The sequence below is a fragment of the Vulpes vulpes genome, chromosome X (assembly GCF_048418805.1).
Source record: "Vulpes vulpes isolate BD-2025 chromosome X, VulVul3, whole genome shotgun sequence".
NCBI lineage: Eukaryota > Metazoa > Chordata > Mammalia > Carnivora > Canidae > Vulpes > Vulpes vulpes.
Genome location: NC_132796.1, coordinates 72,859,540 through 72,878,723, shown reverse-complemented (window position 1 = coordinate 72,878,723; position 19,184 = coordinate 72,859,540). Strand labels below are relative to the sequence as shown.

The 19,184-nt window shown below is 37.3% G+C and overlaps 1 protein-coding gene across 1 annotated transcript in view; it reads right to left on the bottom strand.

Annotated features, from left to right (window-relative positions):
• Positions 1–454: 454 nt before the first annotated feature.
• ARMCX5 (armadillo repeat containing X-linked 5) overlaps positions 455–19,184 on the bottom strand; it is a 39,351-nt gene continuing 20,621 nt past the window's right edge. Inside the window, exons 3-4 of the mRNA XM_072743885.1 lie at positions 8,967–9,176; positions 455–3,701 (exon numbers count right to left, since the gene is read on the bottom strand). Coding sequence (XP_072599986.1) covers positions 9,144–9,176 — 33 coding nt within the window. The 3' untranslated portion in view covers positions 455–3,701; positions 8,967–9,143. The remainder of the gene's footprint in view (positions 3,702–8,966; positions 9,177–19,184) is intronic.

Sequence of the window (19,184 nt, the reverse complement as noted above, 5' to 3'; positions counted from 1 at the left end):
GAGGGGGACGGGGGGGGGGAGGGCGGAGAAAGTGCGCTGCAGGCAGCAGCGGATGGATACCAACCGCCCCTCGGTGTGGGAGAGCCCCCAGGCTGCTCACCGTCTGCATGCCCCCCTCCCCCATTCCGTCCGCCACCCTACTCGAGGCTGGTGGGCGAGGGCCTGTCAGGACAGCAGGCTGCAAGGGGAGAGACGACCTAAGCCCAGACTGCCCCGGAGGTCCTGGGGTGGCCCTTTCCTTCATTGCTTCGCGGGGCCACGGAAGGGAGGAAGGTGGGCGGGGGTTCCCATGGAGGCCTCACCACTGCGCCTTTTCTAATGGAAGGCGACCTACACACCTGTAACCTGAGGAAACCAACCACTGCTCTGCGCCCATTCTTTCTGCCACACTGCTGTTTCCCCCGCCTCATTCAAACCGGTAACATGGACGGGATGAGCACTGGGTGTTATTCTGCATGTTGGTAAATTGAACACCAATAAAAAATAAATTTATTAAAAACAAACAAACAAACAAACCGGTAACATGCTTTGCCATTTCGCGGTCCTCACAGTTAGTTGCCCAAGACGGAGGGCCGTTTTTTCCCTATCAGGACCCGCACTGGGTCATACGATCTTTCCTGTCTGTTGCCCCCGTGGCCCGGTGCCGGGCTGGTCCTGGCTCCTCTTCAACTGGGCTATCAAGTCTCTTGCAGTCCCATCCAAGCTCTCACGATCTTCGGCAGAGTGGAAATGTGGCAGGGATTAGAACCAGCTTGGATCTCAGCCACTTGCCATACACACCTGTCTAGTTTCCCCAGCCACACTTTGGAGGAAGGCGTCATCCTGTACCTACTTCCCCAAGACAGAAGCCTGGTGGTTCTTGAATCCTCTCATTTCTTTACCTTTACATCCTTCCTGTCGTCTTGAGCCCTTCCTTTCTGTGCTCCATGGCACAAACAGAGCAACATGTTTAAGCTCCACTGTGGTTGAGCACAAACCTGCTGGTGCCCATTTTAAACCCAATTAAATGGCACTTTCACTGTGATAGGCTGAATAAAGGTCCCTCAATGATGTCCATATCCTATTTTACAGAACCTGTAAATATGTGATGTCACAGGGCAAAGGATAAGTAAGATTGTTGATGGAATTAAGATTGCTAATCAGCTGAATTTAAAATAAAAATATGCTGGGTCTCTTCCTGGCCAGTGTTAATTACAAAGGTACTTCAGATGTGGAAGAAGTAGGCAGAAGGGTCAGTGTCACAGTGAAGTAGAAAGAGAAAGCATTGCTGGCTTCGAAGATGAAACAAAACCAAGGCCCAAGGAATGCAGGTAGATTCCTGATGCTAGAAAAGGCAAAAGCATTTCAGAGAAATGAATCCTGGCCATCGCCTTCATTTCAGACCAGTGAGATCCTTGTTGTTTTCCCAACATCCAGGACGGTAAGATAATACTTTTGTGTTATCTTAAGCTGCCAAGAATGTAGTAATGTGTTGACAACAGCAGTAGGAACTGAATTTACTCACCATGTTGATAAAGTCCATTCCCCTTGACTTACTTTACTTAGCCTTGAACCCCTGGGAAGATCACCTTGGGGACTCATCTCTTACCCCTATAACCACCCTCTCCAGCAACCCCCGTCTCTATTTTCTAAAGAAGAGATTTTTGCAGTGGCCTTTGAGGTTTATCTTGAAGAAAGTCCCCATTTGCTGAAAATCACTGATGTATTTGAGGATGAAAAGGGAAGCATATTCTTTCCAGGAATTTTCAGATATTTTCATTTCAAGTTTTGTTTTTAAACATTTATTATAACTGTGCAATATTTAGGTGATAAAAATATCTGGAGATGATTCTATACAGTATCTGGACTGACAGTGGATATCAATTATCAGAGGAGGGCTTCTTTTTACTGTGCTGTTTAAATGGCTTTAGTTGAATTGTGGATCATTTTTTTCTTTGTTCCATAGCATACCCTCTTGGTTGAATGCCAGGCTTGAAGAAGGGAGTCTGAGCTCTGCTGGGATCTGTGGGTGTGTGTGAAGGTCTTTACCTCCCTGAACTGTTCTTTCACTTTCTTAAAGTCTCTGGTGCCTTTCATTAATTCAAGAAATACATATGAATATCTTTATCCTAGGCACTGGAATTAGAGTAGAAACAATCGTGAAAGAAATCCCTGTTTTTGTGGAAGCTACATTTACTTGTAGTTTCTTTCTTATCTTTCTCATTCAATTTCTTATCCAAAAATTTTGTGGTTATACCAGCATAAAGTTGTCTGATAATTACCAAGGTTATCAGGTATTCATCCCAAGACATATACTGACAGAGGAGTGGATCTACCAGAAGCTGACTGGTTACAATGTGAGACTTTGAAAATTTGTTGGACAATTTGTTCTCAATGGATTTACAGAACAGGCCCTATCGCTATTTAATATTAATTAAACTGAGAAATGTCCTATTTTATGCCCTTTGTGTGTTAGCACTTTGTGTGTATAAATCATATAAGTGCCATTTTTAATATGTGAGAACATATAAAAGATTGAAACATGATGGTGTCATATGTCTCTGTGGCTGCTAAGTAATAGTCTATTTACTTCCTTCTGAAAGGAATTCTGGTCTGATTGCAACAGCCAAAGTTTCACTCCTCAGTGTCTCCACTAGCACCTATATAACATTGACTAGCCTCTGAAATCTTGTGTAAGTGCATGACACTGAGCTTTTGATTTCCAAGTTATCCACTTCAAAAAATTATCCATTATACTATATACAGAAACTCTAAAGAGTTCATCAAGAACTGTTAGAACTGATAAACAAATTCAGTAAAGTCAAAGGGTACAAAATTGAAGTAAAGAAATCTTGCATTACTATATAGCAATATTGAAGCATCAGAAAGAGAAATTAAGAAAACAATCTCATTTACAACTGAACCAAAAATAATAAGATACCTAGGAATAAACCTAACCAAAGATGTGAAAGACCTGTACTCTGAAAACTATTAAACACTGATGAGAGAAATTGAAGACAACACAAAGAAATGGAAAGAAATTCCATGCTCACGGATTGGAATAACAAATATTGTTAAAATGTCTATGCTATCCAAAGCAATCTATACATTTAATGCAATCCTTACAAAAATACAGCAGTATTTTTCATAGAATTAGAACAAACAATCCTAAAATTTGCATGGAAGCACAAAAGACCCCCAAGCATCCAGAGCATCCTTAAAAAGGAAAAGCAAAGTTGAAGGCATCACAATTCTGGACTTCAAATTATAATACAATGCTGTAGCAATCAAAACAGTATGGTACTGGCACACAATCAGAGCAATAGAACAGAATAGAAAGCTCAGAAATAAATCCATAATTATATGGTCAATTAATCTTTGACAAAGGAGGCAAGATTGTCAGTGGGAAAAAGATGTTTTCAATAAATGGTGCTGGGAAAAATGGATAGCAACATGCAAAAGATAGAAACTGGATCACTTTCTTGCATCTTATATAAAAATAAATTCAAAATGGATTAAAGACCTAAATATAAGACCTGAAATCATAAAAATCCTAGAAGGATGGGATCCCTGGGTGGCGCAGCAGTTTGGTGCCTGCCTTTGGCCCAGGGCGCGATCCTGGAGACCCGGGATCAAGTCCCACGTCGGGCTCCCGGTGCATGGAGCCTGCTTCTCCCTCCGCCTGTGTCTCTGCCTCTCTCTCTCTCTCTCTCTCTCTGTGACTATCATAAAAAAAAAAAAAAAAAAAAAAACCACTTGAATTAAAAAAAAAAAAAAATCCTAGAAGGAAACACAGATAGCAACTTCTCTGACATCAGCCATAGCAAGTTTTTCTAACTAAGTCTCCTGAGGCAAGGGAAACAGCAAAAATAAACTATTTGGATTACATCAACATACAAGTTTTTGCACAGCAAGGAAGCAATCAATGAAACTAAAAGACAACCTACATAATGGGAGTAGATATTTGCAAATGACATATCAGATAAAGGACTAGTATCCAAGATCTATAAAGAACTTACTAAACTCAACACCCAAGAAAAAAAAAATCCAATGATGAAATGGGCAAAAGACATGAACAGAAATTTCACCAAAGAAGACATACACATGTCCAAAAAGCACATGAGAAAATGCTCTGCATCACTGGCCATCAGGGAAATACAAACCAAAACCACAATGAAATACCATCTCACACCATTGAGAATGGTGAAAATTAACAAGACGGGAAACGACAAATGTTGGAGAAGATGTGGAGAAAGGAGAACCTCTTACACTGTTGGTGGGAATGTGAACTGGTACAGCCACTTGGGAAAACTGTGTGGAGGTTCCTCAAAGAGTTAAAATTAGAGCTACCCTCTGACCCAGCAATGGCACTACTGGGTATTTATCCCAAAGATACAGATGCAGTGAAATGCCGGGACACCTTGCACACCACAATGTTTATAGCAGCAATGTCCACAATAGGCAAACTGTGGAAGGAACCTCGGTGTCCGTCAAAAGATGAATGGATAAAGAAGATGTTATATACACACAGTGGATATTACTCAGCCATTAGAAACGACGAATACCCACCATTTGCTTCGACGTGTATAGAACTGAAGGGTATTATGCTGAGTGAAGTAAGTCAATCGGAGAAGGACAATGTATGGTTTCACTCATACGTGGAATATAAAATATAGTGAAAGGGATTATAGGGGAAAGGAGGGAAAATGAGTGGGAGAAATTAGGGTGACAAAACATGAGAGAGTACTAACTCTTGGAAACGAACAAGGGGTAGTGGAAGGGGAGGTGGGCAGGGGGATGGGGTGACTGGGTGACGCGCATTGAGGGGGGCACTTGATGGGATGAGCACTGGGTGTTATACTGTATGTTGGCAAATCGAACTTCAATAAAATATATATGTATATTTTATATATATACATATATATAAAAGAACTTACAAAATTCAACACCCAAAAAACAATCCAATGGACAGAATATATGAACAGAGATTTCTCCAAAGAAGACATCCAGATGGCCAACAGACATATGGAAACATACTCAGCATTACTCATCATCAGAGAAATGCAAATCAAAACTACAATGAGATATCATCTCACATGAATTAGAATGGCTAAAATAAAAAACACAAGAAATAGCAAGTGTTGGCAAGGATGAAGGAAAAAAGGAACCCTCATGCCCTGTTGGTAGAAATGCAAACTGGTGCAGTCACTGTGGAAAACAGTAGGAAGTTTCTCAAAAATTTAAAAATAGAACTACCCTATGATCCAGTAATCACACTACTAGGTATTTACCCAAAGAATACAAAAACACTAATTTAAAAGGATATATTCACCCCTATTTTTACTGTAGCTTTATTTACAATAGCCAAATTATGGAAGCAGCCCAAGTGTCCAGGGGCAGATGAATGGATAAAGAAGATGTAGGAGATAGATATAGATATAGATATAGATATAGATATAGATATAGATATAGATATAGATATAGATATATAGATATAGATATATAGATAGTGGAACATTATTCAGCCACACAAAATAAGTTGGAGCAATAGAGTATAATGCTAAGTGAAATACGTCAGTTAAAGAAAGACAAATATCATGTGAATTCACCGATATGTGGCATTTAAAAAACAAAACAAAAGATCAAAATGGGGAAAAAAACAAAAAGCAGACTCTTAATTATAGAGAAGAAACAGCTGGTTACCAGAGGGAAGGTAGGTGAAGAATGGGTGGAATAGGCAAAAGACATTAAGAGTACACTTATCTCAATGAGCACTCAGTAATATATAGAATTGTTGAATCACTATATTGCATACCTGAAACTAATAAAACTTTGTATATTAACTATTAAAAAAACTGATACCACTCAACATCTTAAAAATAAATAATTCATTCAAAAATTGGGGAGAAGACATGAACAGATGTAGAAAGCCAAATGGAGTCTCTCATGTTAAGCAGGAGTCTGTGTCAAGCAGGGGCCTATGTCAAGCAATGACTCAAGGAGTTAAATACACTACAGCCATGAGATATTACAGAGACCAGCATCAACTGACACCACAGAACTGATAACACGTAGAACCAGAGGAGGTCTGCAGGGGCTCAAGACCGATTAAATCCCTTTAAAGGGGGTAGGATTTTTACAGCAAACTGTTATAGACTCTTCAGACATGACCCCTTTATGTCCGACCACTTAAAAAAAGGCAACTGCCATCAAAGGCTCTGCCCAATTGATCTCCAAACAGAATGGACATCTTTCACTGCTTGAACATAATATGCAGTTAGTGCCAAGAGCCAACCTACACTGGCCTTATCTCAACTGTGTGCTCACAGACTAACTTCCCATTTGGTTCATTAACTTCCTATGCCCTTCTTTTATCGTGTTTGTTGTGTGGTTTGCTTATGTTCTGCTCTATGTGTTATGTAAAAAGCCAAGTTTAATCACAGAGTTTGGAAACTGGAACCTGCTTTATAACTATGATTAACTTTGTCTTATGATTGAATAAAACTGACATTCTGGAAAAATACAAGTCATGTATGCACCTTTATAGCATGCTCATGACAAGAGACATTTTTTTTTCCAAAAAGACCTCCAGATGGCCAAGAGACACATGAAAAAATGCTAAACATCATTCATCATCAGGAAAATGCAAATGAGATTTGACCTCAGACATGTCAAAATGGCTAAAATCAACAACACAAGAAACAACAAGCACTGGTGAGGATGTGGAGTAAAAGGAACCCTCTCGTATTGTTGGCAGGAATGCAAACTGGTGCAGCCACTGTGAAAACAGTATGGAAATTCCTCAAAAAGTTAAAAATAGAACTACCCTACAATCCAGCAATCTCACTATCAGGTATTTACCCAAAGAATACAAAAACACCAATTTGTAGAGATACATGCACCCTTATGTTTATATCAGCATTATTTACAGCATTATTTCCAAAATATGGAAGCAGCCCCAGTATCCATCTATTGATGAATGGATAAAGAAGATGTGGTATAAATACAATGTAATATTAGCCATAAAAAAGATCAAAATCTTGCCATTTGCAGTGACATGGATAGAGCTAGAGAGTATAATGTTAAGCAAAATAAGTAAATCAGAGAAAGAGAAATGCCATATGATTTCACTCATATGTGGAATTTTAGCATCACAACAAATGAGCAGAGGAAATAAAAAGAGAAAGACAAACCGAGAAATGCTCTTAATTATAGAAAGAAAATAGTGGTGACCATAGGGCAAGTGAGTAGGAATATGGGTTAAATAAGTGATGGGGATTAAGGAATGCACTTGTGATTAGCACTGGGTGATGTATGGAACTCCTGAATCACTAAATTGTACACCTTAAACTAATATACACTGTATGTTAACTAACTGGAATTAAAATAAAAACTTAAAAAAAGACATCCATCTCGTATAGACACACTGCTAGGTGTATGACCCACCTACTAGCAAAACAATCAGATAAGGAACTCCGCCACCCCCATCCATGAAGTTACCTTTCAAAATGCCCTGGTTAAATGAAACAACTGAGCTCTTGACGCATTCTGCTTTTTCCTTCACTGTCCTAATTCCCAATCTTATGCCTTAAATTAGCCAATAAGGAGTGTATGTGTGGAACCCTAGGCTCTCTATTCTCAGATCCTAATAAATGAAAAATCCTACCTCTTTTCTCCCTCCCACCCCCCACCATATGCTTGGGACCTATGGAACAACTTTAGAACAAAATAATCCTCCAAGCATTAAGTCAGGGAGGGATACAGAAGCAGCTGTGCCCCAAGCTCCCCCCAGCCCCACCGTGCTGCATACATGCCTGTGAACTTTCAAACTAGCATATCCTTTTACTTGTGCAGGTCAAATAATTTCCTCTTGTCTCTCAATCATCAGAGTCATGGACCCGTTTTTTGCCCACTTAAGTTAATTTGTCTCTCTTCTGTCCTTCATTTGCCTCAGGCAAATTTTCCATCTAAGATTTCCCTTTTGTCTAAGATAGAGCCAAACTACGCATTCTTGGAATTTATCCATTCTCCTATCTCTGAGTTTCAGGAGCTTTACACAGGAACCCAAGTCCCTCACAGGACCAAGAAAGCTGGGTTCAGTTCTTGTGAACTATTTGATGAAACTGGCTCAAAAGATGTCTGCTTCAGTAGTCTTACAAGCCTCAGGGAAAGATCTCAGCCTGTGTCCACTACATGAGACAAGGCACATTAAAAAAACTTGTAGGGAGACCTGACCCAAGAATATCTTCAGGTCACATTTAGAGTGGGTTCTGCCTTAAGAGAGTTTATCTTGAGGGAAAACAGAGCCAGGCGCAATGACCTCAGTCCAGAAACAGCACCTTGTCATTAGGGAAGTATAGCTATTTTAATGGCCACATTTGGGATTAGGACTCCTATTTTTGCCTGGATTAGCATATGCCCTCAACTATATGTCTGTCACAACAAAAGCAGATAAAACAAAATAAAACAAAATAAAACAAAACAAAAACATTTTTTTTTAAAGGCAAGTTATTCCAGAAACAACTGTTGCATATCACTCTATAAAGCTCTGGTGTGCAGATCCCACCTATAAAGTGTAACATAAAGAGAGGAAAATATATTCCTCTACAACATGCATTTAAAGTTTAGAGTAGTACTCAACTCTGACATCATGAGGACTCTGGAATGAGAAAATTCGAGGGAGTCATTGGAGGAACTTAAGTGTTTGGGATAGTAAAGCTTAATATGGCAACAGCACCTGGAAAAATCACGTGAAAACCATAATTCAGGACATGGGATTATGGGTGCCCCTTGAGGATTTCTGGAATTAAAAGGGCTGGTAAGCTAAGGTTATTAGCTTTGAAGGGATAAGAAATCCTGAATTTCCACACTGTCAGCAAACCTAAGTTAACTGAATGTCAAATTACTTTTTAAAATAGAAAATATATATATATATATAAGTCCATAGTACATTTTGTTATGTTTCTCATTACCTAACCATCACTTACTGCTTTGCTATGACAGGACATCATCAACGTCTGCTTCTACACAGCAAAATGAGAAAAAAAAAGAGTAGAGGTAGTCCACACTCTTCTTAAAATCCGTGGTCAAGAAATGCTCACATCATTTCATCTCACATTCATTTGACTGGAATTCAATCACCATTTATTGAAAATACTGTCTGTTCACAAGCTGTGCTGGGACAAGTGGATATCCACCTGCAGAAGAATAAAGTTGTCTCAGCAGACCAGGAATACAGCAAAACTTCCTTCACTTGATAAAGAACATATACAAAAACCCTATAGCTAACATCATACTTAATAGTGATAAACTTGGAAGATCAGGAAAAAGGCAAGGATGTTCGTCCTCTCCCACCATTCCCTTTCAAAGTTGTCCTGGAATCCTCAGTTAATGCATTAATCCCAGGAAAGAATATTAAAGGAATACAAATTGGGAAGAAGAAATAAAACTGCCTTTATTTGCAGGTGGCATGATTGTCTATATAGAAAACTGGAAAAACATAGACAAAAAAAACACTCTTGGAAGTAATAAGTGATAGTATCAAGGCTAGAGGATAGGGCTAATATACAAAAGTCCATTGATTTCCTATATACCAGCAATGAACAAGTGAAGCTTGAAATTAAAAACACAATACCGGGATCCCTGGGTGGCCCAGAGGTTTAGAGCCTGCCTTTGGCCCAGGGCGCGATCCTGGAGACCCGGGATCGAATCCCATGTCGGGCTCCCGGTGCATGGAGCCTGCTTCTCCCTCTGCCTGTGTCTCTGCCTCTCTCTCTCTCTCTCTCTGTGACTATCATAAATAAAAATAATAAAAAAATAAAAACACAATACCTTTTATATTAGCACCCTAAAAAATGAAGCCCATAGGTATAAATCTAACAAATATATACAAGATCTATATGAGGAAAACTACAATGAAATCTTAGAAGAACTGAATAAATGTGGAGAGATATTCCGTGTTTATAGATAGGAAGATTCGATATTATCAAGATATCAGTCTTTCCCAACCTGGTCTATCGATTCAATGCAATTGCAATCAAAATCCCAGTAAATTATTTTATGGATGTTGACAAGCTGGTACTAAGGTTTATATGAAGAGGCAAAAGACCCAGAATAGCTAACTCAATATTGAAGAAGAACAGAGTCAGAGGACTGATATTACCTGACTTCAAACCTTATTATAAAGTTACAGTAATCAAGGTGGTGTGATACTGACAAAAGATTTGACAAATAGATCCGTGGAACAGAAGAGTCCAGAAATATACAGACATAAATACAGTTAATTAATCTTTGACAAAGGGGCAAAGGCATATAATGCAGCAAAGATAGTCTTTTTAACAAATGGTGCTAGAAGAAATGAACATGCACATGCAAGAAACCGAATTTAGACACAGACCTTATACTCTACAAAAAATAATTCAAAATGGATCACAGAGCTAAATAAAAAGAACTAAAAAACTCCCAGAAGATAACATAGGAGAAAACTTGATGACCTTAAGTGTAATGATGACTTTTTAAAACAGCTTTATTGACATATAACTAACATATTAAAAACTGCATATATTTAATATACACAATTTGGTTAGTTTGAACATATGTATACACACTCATGAAACCATCATCACAAAGTAATAACATATTATCTTCTCCAAAAGTTTACTTGTGCCCCATTATTGTTGGTGTTATTGCAGTTGTAAGAACACATAACACAAGATCTACCATTCCTTTTTTAAAGATTTTATTTATTTATTCATGAGAGACACAGAGAGAGAGAGGCAGAGACAAAGGCAGAGGGAGAAGCAGGCTCCATGGAGGGAACCTGACATGGGACTTGATCCTGGGTCTCCAGGATCACGCCCTGGGCTGAAGGCAGCATTAAACCTGAGACACCTGGGCTGCCCAAGATCTACCATTCTTAACTAAATTTTAAGTGCACAAAACTGTATTATTATAGGCATTATGTTGTACAAATCTCTAGGACATTTTCATCTTGCACAATTGAAACTTTATACATCCTCAACAACTTCCCATTTCTCCCTCCTCCCAACCCCTGTTAACCACCACTCTACTATCCACATCTGAGTTTGATAATTTTAGATATCACCTATATGTGGAATCTATCACAATCATGATGTGGAATCATGTAGTATTTGTCCTTTTGTGACTGCCTTATTTCACTTAGCATAATGTCCTACAGATTCATCCATGTTATTACAAATGGCAGGATTTACTTCTTTTTTTAAGGCTGTATAATATTCAATTCTAGGTATACCACATTTTATTATTCAATTTTCAATGGACACTTGGTTTGTTTCCATATCTTGGATATTGTGAATAATGCTGTAATAAATAAAGGAGAACAGAAATCCTTTTGAGATCCTGATTTCAATTTTTTTTGGATATATACCCAGATATGGAATTGCTAGATGATATGGTAGATCTATCTATCTATCTATCTATCTATCTATCTATCTATCTATCTATCTATCTAGAAAGATATGTATGCATGTATGTATTTATTTATGTTTGTTTTAGGGACCTCTATATTGTATTCTATAATGGCTGCACAATTTTACATTGCCATCAATGATGTGTAAGTGTTTCAATTTCTTCAAATCCTTGCTAATTAACACTTGTGACTTTTTTTTTATAATACCATCTGTTAAGACGGTAATATTTCATTTTGGTTTTGATTTGCATTTCCCTAGTGGTTAGTGATGTTGGGCACCTATTCTATAACTGTTGGCCATTTGTATATCTTCATTTTTTTTATCTCTTAAACTTTTTTATTTAAATTCTGTTTACCTAACATATACTGTATTATTAGCTTCAGGGATAGAATTTAGTGACTCATCAGTTGCATATAACACCCAGTGCTCATTACATCAAGAGCCCTCCTTATTGCTCATCATCCAGTTATCCCTTCCCTCTACCCACCTGCCCTCCAGAAATCCTCAGTTTCCTAGAGTTCAGTGTCTCTTATGGTTTGCCTCCCTCTCTATTTTCACCTTATTTCATTTTCCCTTCCCCTATGTTCATCTGTTGTTTCTTAAATTTCACAAATGAGTGAAATCATATGATAATTGTCTTTCTCTGACTGAGTTGTTTTGCTTAGCATAATACCCTCTAGTTCTATCCATGTTGTTGCAAATGGCAATATTTCTTTTTTTGATGGCTGAGTAATATTCCATTGTATATACATACCACATCTCCTTTATCCATTTATCTGTTGATGGACATCTGGGCTCTTTCATAGTTTGGCTATTGTGGACATTGCTGTTATAAACATTTGGGTGCATGTTCCCTTTTGAATCACTATGTATGTATCCTTTGAATAAATACCTAGTAGTGCAGTTGCTTGGTCATAGGGTAGCTCTATTTTTAACTTTTTGAGGAACCTCCATACTGTTTTCCAGAATGGCTGCACCAGTCTATTCAAGCCCTTTGCCTGTTTTTCTTCTATATCTTTTCTTTTCTTCTTCTTCTTCTTCTTCTTCTTCTTTTTTTTTTTTTTTTTTTTTTTTTTTTTTTTTGCTATTGAGTTGTGGAGATTCCTTATACATTTTGGGTATTAGCCCCCCCTAGATATATGGTATGCAAACATTTTCTCTCATTCTGTAGTTTGCCTTTTCATTCTGTTGATTATTTCCTTTGCAGTACATGAGCTTTTTTAGTTTGATATAATGTTGTTTGTCTATTCTGGTTTTTGTTGCCTGTGGCTTTGGTACTATATCCAAAGACTAATATCAAGAAGCCTTTCCCCTATGCTTTTGTCTAGGAGTTTTAGAGTTTCAGGCCACATGTTTAAAGTCTTTAATCCATTTTGAGTTGATGTTTGTGTATGTTAGGACTCTAACATATCTTTTCTGGAAGACACAGTTCAACCCATAACATGATAAAAATGTTTGAAATAAATAGTGGTAATGGATGTATAACTGTGAATGTAATTAATGCCACTTAATTGTTCACTTAAAAATGGTTGAAATGGAAAATTTTGTCACATATATTTCACCTAAATAAAAAAAAAAAGATATCACATCCTCTCTTCTCTCCTCAAACCCAAATTACTTTCTCTCAGCTGATGACTTTGCTTATTTCATTGCAAAAATAAAAGCAATTTGAAGAGACCTTCCACAAACTCCTACCACCATGTCTACTCACCATTTGCATCTGTGCCCATAAATTCTTCCTATTCTAATGTTCTATGAATGAACTGGCCATGATCCTATATAAAGCCAGCCTCTTCATATTTCCATTGAATAATGTCCCACCTCTTCTACTCATGGTCATTGTTCCAAAATTTCCTTCTCTCTCTCTCTCTCTCTCTCTCTCTCTCTTTCTCTCTCTCTCTTTTACCATAACAATTTCCCTCTCTAGTGAAACATCCCCATCAACATTTAAACATGCTTTACTATTTCCTATCTTAAAAGCAAATTTCTTCCTTTATCTCATATCATTCCATAGCTACCACTGCATTTATTTTGCTGCAAAATTCCTCAAAACAGTGGTTTATTGACACTGTCTCCTCCTTTTTCTTAATACTACTCTATTTCTTCATCTTCAACATCTAATGAAGTTTCACTGCTCTATTGAAACTGCTCATCAAGATTGCTAATGTTCTCTATGTTGGTAAATCCAATAATCAATTCTCAATCCTCATCTTGACCTATTATCCTAATGACCATATAATTTATCATTCAAATCCAAACATTTCTGAGAATAAAAAGAAAACTTTTTAAAAAGTGTTGTTAACAAGCTATTCCTATACAAATTCATAAACTGGGCTTGTCCTGGAAAAATAGGGATATTTGATCACCTTACCTATCAGTAATGTTGGGCTGAACAGTAAGGTTGAAAACTCCGATCTTGAAATATCTTGACTTAGTTTCCAAGACACCATACTCTTGGTTTTTCTCCTAATTTACTGGGTACTCCTGACTGCACATTCTTAGCTTTCTTTTTTGTTGTTGCTTTTGCTATTTCATTGTCATCTCCTCTATCTCAATACTGATATGTTCCAGCACTCAATCTCTGGGCTTCTTCCATTACTACATACACATTCTATATTTCTTAGTGATCTCATCATGTGTCATGGCTTTAAACACCATCCATTCCTTGATGAGTCTCAAATTTCTATCTCTAATCTGGATCTCTCTCAAAAATCATATATATATATATATATATATATATATATATATATATATCCAACTGCCTACTTTTCATCTCCAAGTATATGTGTAAAAGGCATCTCAAACTCAACATGTCCTAACCTGAGCTCCTGAGCTTCCTCCTGAAACCTGCTACTCCCAGTCTTCCCCCATCTTAATAAATGATTATTTACTAAGTTGCTCAGCTTCAGAATAATCATTGATTCCACTTTTTATCTTACATTATATTCAATTAATCCACAACCTCCATTGTCTCTACCTCCAAAATATATGCCAAAGTTGGACACATCACCATAGCCACAGCTAACACTTTAGTCCAAGCTAAAGAGACTATCTTCTCTTACCTAGACCATTGATTTCTTCCTACCTCCCAATTTTTCTCCTTATTTTCATTCTTGTTTCCCAAGGGTCTATTCTCTTCACAGTAGCGAGGTTTATCCCTTAAAAACACAAGTCATATCATGCTGATCCACTTATTGAAATCCTCTAATGGCTCCCCATAGCCCTTAGAATAGTATCCAAACTTCTTTCCAAGGCTTACAATATCTCATGTGATCTGGCCCCTGGCTACCACTCTAAACTCACGTTCAACCATCCTTCCTTTGTTTGCTCCATTTGAGCCACATTGGCCTCCTTGCTATTTCTTGAACACACCAAGCATATCTCTACCCAAAGAGCTCTGCATTTGTTGTTCCCACTGTCTATAATGATTTTCCCTAAGATAGTTTCATGGTCCATTCTCTCATTTCATTCAGATACTTGCTCAGAGAGAATTTCTTTGATTATCCAATGTAAAATGATATTCCCCCTTCAAATATACTTTATCCTCATATTTTATTTTTCCCCATAGCATTTATCACTATTAAATATTATATTGCATATTTTATACATTGACTTATTATGTTTTCCTTCATTCTTAAATGTAAGCTCCATGAGTATGACACTTTATCTTGTTCTATATACTCCCAACAACTAGAAATAGTGCCTATCACATAATAGATTGCTCAATAAATATTTGCGAATATATAAATGTTTCTGGAACTCTGAGGTGCTTTTCTGTTGTTGGTTATATAAATCAAATACCATAATTTAAAAATATGGGCAGAGTTATTATGCTTTACACTTCTATCATTGACCAAACAGACTAAGGAGCACCCCATTAAAAATCTTTAGACTATTTTATAGGGAGATGATATTTTGTGTTGAAGATGAAAATGTCTGACAGTGTTCCCCCCCCCCATTCTGCTATCTAAAGCAAGTGGAAAGCTAATGTGTACACCACCATGCTGGAACATAATACTAAAAAATGCTGTAGGTTTGCTAAGATTTATACAGTTTGGAATTTTAAAGAAGCTTCCACAAAATTCTATATATCTACCACAAAGATGGGGCTTCTTTTTTCTCAGGCTGATATAAAATGCTGAGCCAATAAATGAAAGTTTGAAGATGTATTAGTTTGCTGGGTCTATCATAATAAAATACTACAAACTTCTTGGATTAAACAACAGAAATTTACTTTCTCACAGTTCAGGAAGCTGGAAGTCCAAGATCAAGGTGTCAGCAGGTTTGGGTTCTCCTGAGGCCTCTCTTTCTTGGCTTTCAATAGCCACCTTATTGCTATGTCCTCATAAGGTCCTTCCTCTGTGTTAATGCATGTCTGGTGTCCCTCTGTGTGTTCAAATTTGCACTTGTTATAAGGATACTCATAGGAATGTGTTAGGGCCTAGTCCAATAGCCTCATTTTAACTTAATCACCTCTTTGCCCTGTATCCAAATATAATCACATTCTGAGATACCAGATTAGGGCTTCAACATATGAATTTAGGAACAATTCAGCCCATAACAGTGAATTATCATGGAAAAGACAATGTTAAAATGAACCCCTATCATATTTCTAGAAACTCCACCAAAGGACATGTTTCCAAGTTGCTTTATAGTTCATTGTGAGGTGAAACTACGAATGGTCAAATTTCACTTTTTAAAGGAAATCTGGGGAGTTTGACACTCATCTGTTTTTACTTATTATAATATACCCTTTTATGAATTCATGGATGGTGACATGGTGATGACTGGATGGAAGTCTGTCAAAGATGTCCATAATAATGCCCAAAACTCAAAGTATATGAGTAGCCTGCTTTACCACAGCATTTATTTACCTATCTGGAACTTGCTTTACTGTTTTCTGTGACTCCAGCCTTTACTATAAGTGGTGCGGTAGGTTGAATAATGTCTCCCCTCCCCAAGTATGCCAATGTCCTGATCCCTGGAACCTATCAGTATGTTACCCTACATGGCAAGAAGCTACTCTGCTAATGTAATTATGTTAAGGCTCTTGAGATAGGAAGGTTAATTGTCCTGGATTATGAGATGGACCAATGTAAGTACAGGATCCTTAAAAGAGGGAGACAAGAAGGTGAAAGAGAGAAGACAGAGATGAGGCAATAGAATCAAGGGTTAGAGTAATTCGAGGAAAGGGCCATTAGCCACGGAATGCAGGCAGACTCTAGAAGCTCAAAAAAAGCAAGAAAATGGATTTTCATCTCACAACCTCCAGAAGGAAGCAGCCCTGCTGATACCTTCACTTTAGCCCAGTAAGACTAATTTTGGATCTTTGACTTATAGAACACTAAGATAATAAATTCATGTTGTTGTAAGCAACTATATTTGTAGTAATTTGTTACAGGAGCTATAAAAAGAAACTCTGTCAAAAACTGTTAGAAGAGACATATATTGAAAAGGAAGGGCCGATTCACTAAGAAAATGTAACAATTATGGACATATGCACAAAACATTAGATTTCCAAAATATATTAAATAATTACAGAATTGACAGGAGAAATGGACAGTTCTACATTAATAAAGACATCAGTAACCCCACTTTCAAAAATGGATAGAAAACCAGACAGAAGATAATAAAGAAATAGGGGACTTGAATACCACTACAGACTAATGGGATCTAATAGACATAAAAAACATGTCATCCAACAACAGCAGGATACACATTTTTCTCAAGTACGCATGAAACATTCTCCAGAATAGACTATATGTAAGACCACAAAGCAAGTCTTAATATTTTTAAAAGGATGAAATCAAACAAAATACCACTTCTGATCATATTAGAATGAAATTAAAGAATCAACAATAGAAGAAAAATTGGGAACTTCACAAATTTGTGAAAATTAAATGATACACTCTTCAACAACCAAAAGGCCAAAGAAAAAATCACAAAGGAAATTTAAAAAATAACTGAAGAAATCAAAGTTAAAACAAAACATAGGAATAACTATGGGATGCAGCAAAAGCAGTGCTATAGTTCTAATTACTTACATTAAAAAGAAGAAAGATCTGGGATGCCTGGGTGGCTCAGTGGATGAATGTCTGCCTTCAGCTAAGGGTATGATCCCAGAATTCTGGGGTCAAGTCTCACATTGGGCTCCCTGTGGGGAGCCTGCTTCTCTCTCTGCCTACATCTCTGCCTCTCTCTGTGTGTCTCTCATGAATAAATAAAATCTTTTAAAAAAGAAGAAGAAGAAATATCTCAAACCAACAACTAAACCATATACCTTAAGGAATTAGAAAAAGAATAGCAAATGAAATCCAGAGCTAATAGATGGGAGAAATTAATAAATATATATATAATATAAAAATAGAGAAAAATCAATGAAACTGAAACTTAGTTCAAAAGATCAACAAACTTGTGGCTAGATTAACAAAGAAAAAAAGAGAAGACTCAAATTACTAAAATCATAAATTAAAATGGAAACTTTACCAATATCACAAAAATAAAAAGCATTATAAAGAGATACTATGAACAACTGCATACAAAGAAAATTGGATAATATAGGGGAAATGAACACCCTCATAAAAACACAACCTACCAAGACTGAATCAAGAAAGAATGGAAAATGTGCATAAACTTATATTTAGTAAAAAGATTGAATAAGTAATTCAGCAAAGTTCCAGGATTCAAAATCAACACACAAAATGGGTTGCATTTCTATACAATAACAATGAACAATCTAAAAAAGAAATTCAGAAAGCCATTTCATTTACAATAGCATCAAAAGAACACAATACACAAGAACACAATGAAGCAGGCCAAAGACTGTACACTGAAATCTATAAAACATTGCTAAAAGAAATTTGAAGATCTAAATATATGGAAACACATCTCGTGTTCATCAACTATAAGATTTCACATTGTTAAGATGTCACTATTACCTAAAGTGATCTGTAAGATCCACTGCAATCCCTATCAAAATCCCAATCATAGGGGTGTCCTGGGTGGCTCAGTCGGCTAAGCATCCAATTCTTGATTTTGGCTCAGGTCATGATCTCAGAGTTGTGAGATACAGCCTTGAGTTTGGCTCATACTCAGCATGAATTCTGCCTGTCCCTCCCACCCCCTCTCTGCCCCCCTACCCCTCCCCCTCTGCCCCCAGCCCCCTCCTCCCTCTCCCTTCCCTTCCCCCTCTACCGCCCCTTTGCCTCCCTTGTCTCTCTGCCCCTCCCCCTGCTGGTGCAAAGCACATTCTTTCTCTATATAATAAATAAATAAAATTCTTCTAAAAATCTCAATGATATATTCTGCAGAAATAGGAAAACCTATCTTAAATTCATATGGAATCTCAAGGGATCCCAAATTAACAAACTAATCTTGAAAAAAAAAGTTGGCACTCATTTTTCTTAATTTCAAAGTAAAGGTATTCTGGCACCAATTCCAATGTGTGTGTGTATGGTGGGGTAGAGTTCCAACACCACTAAGAGATGCTTGGGCACCAGCAGGGTGTATCAATTTTGATACTATCTACCTGGAAAGAGCATCAGATCCCAGTCCTATAGGACTACACCCCTTCAACCTTTGAATGACAGTCTTAAAACCAGATTACCATGGTTCCCACCGACAGACTATAGATGGGAGGTCCCAATGACCCCCTCCTTAAATTTGATTAATTTGCTAGGGCAACTCACAGAACTCACAAAAACATTTTATTTTTTGGATTACCATTCATTAAGAAAAAAAACATAACTCAGAAAT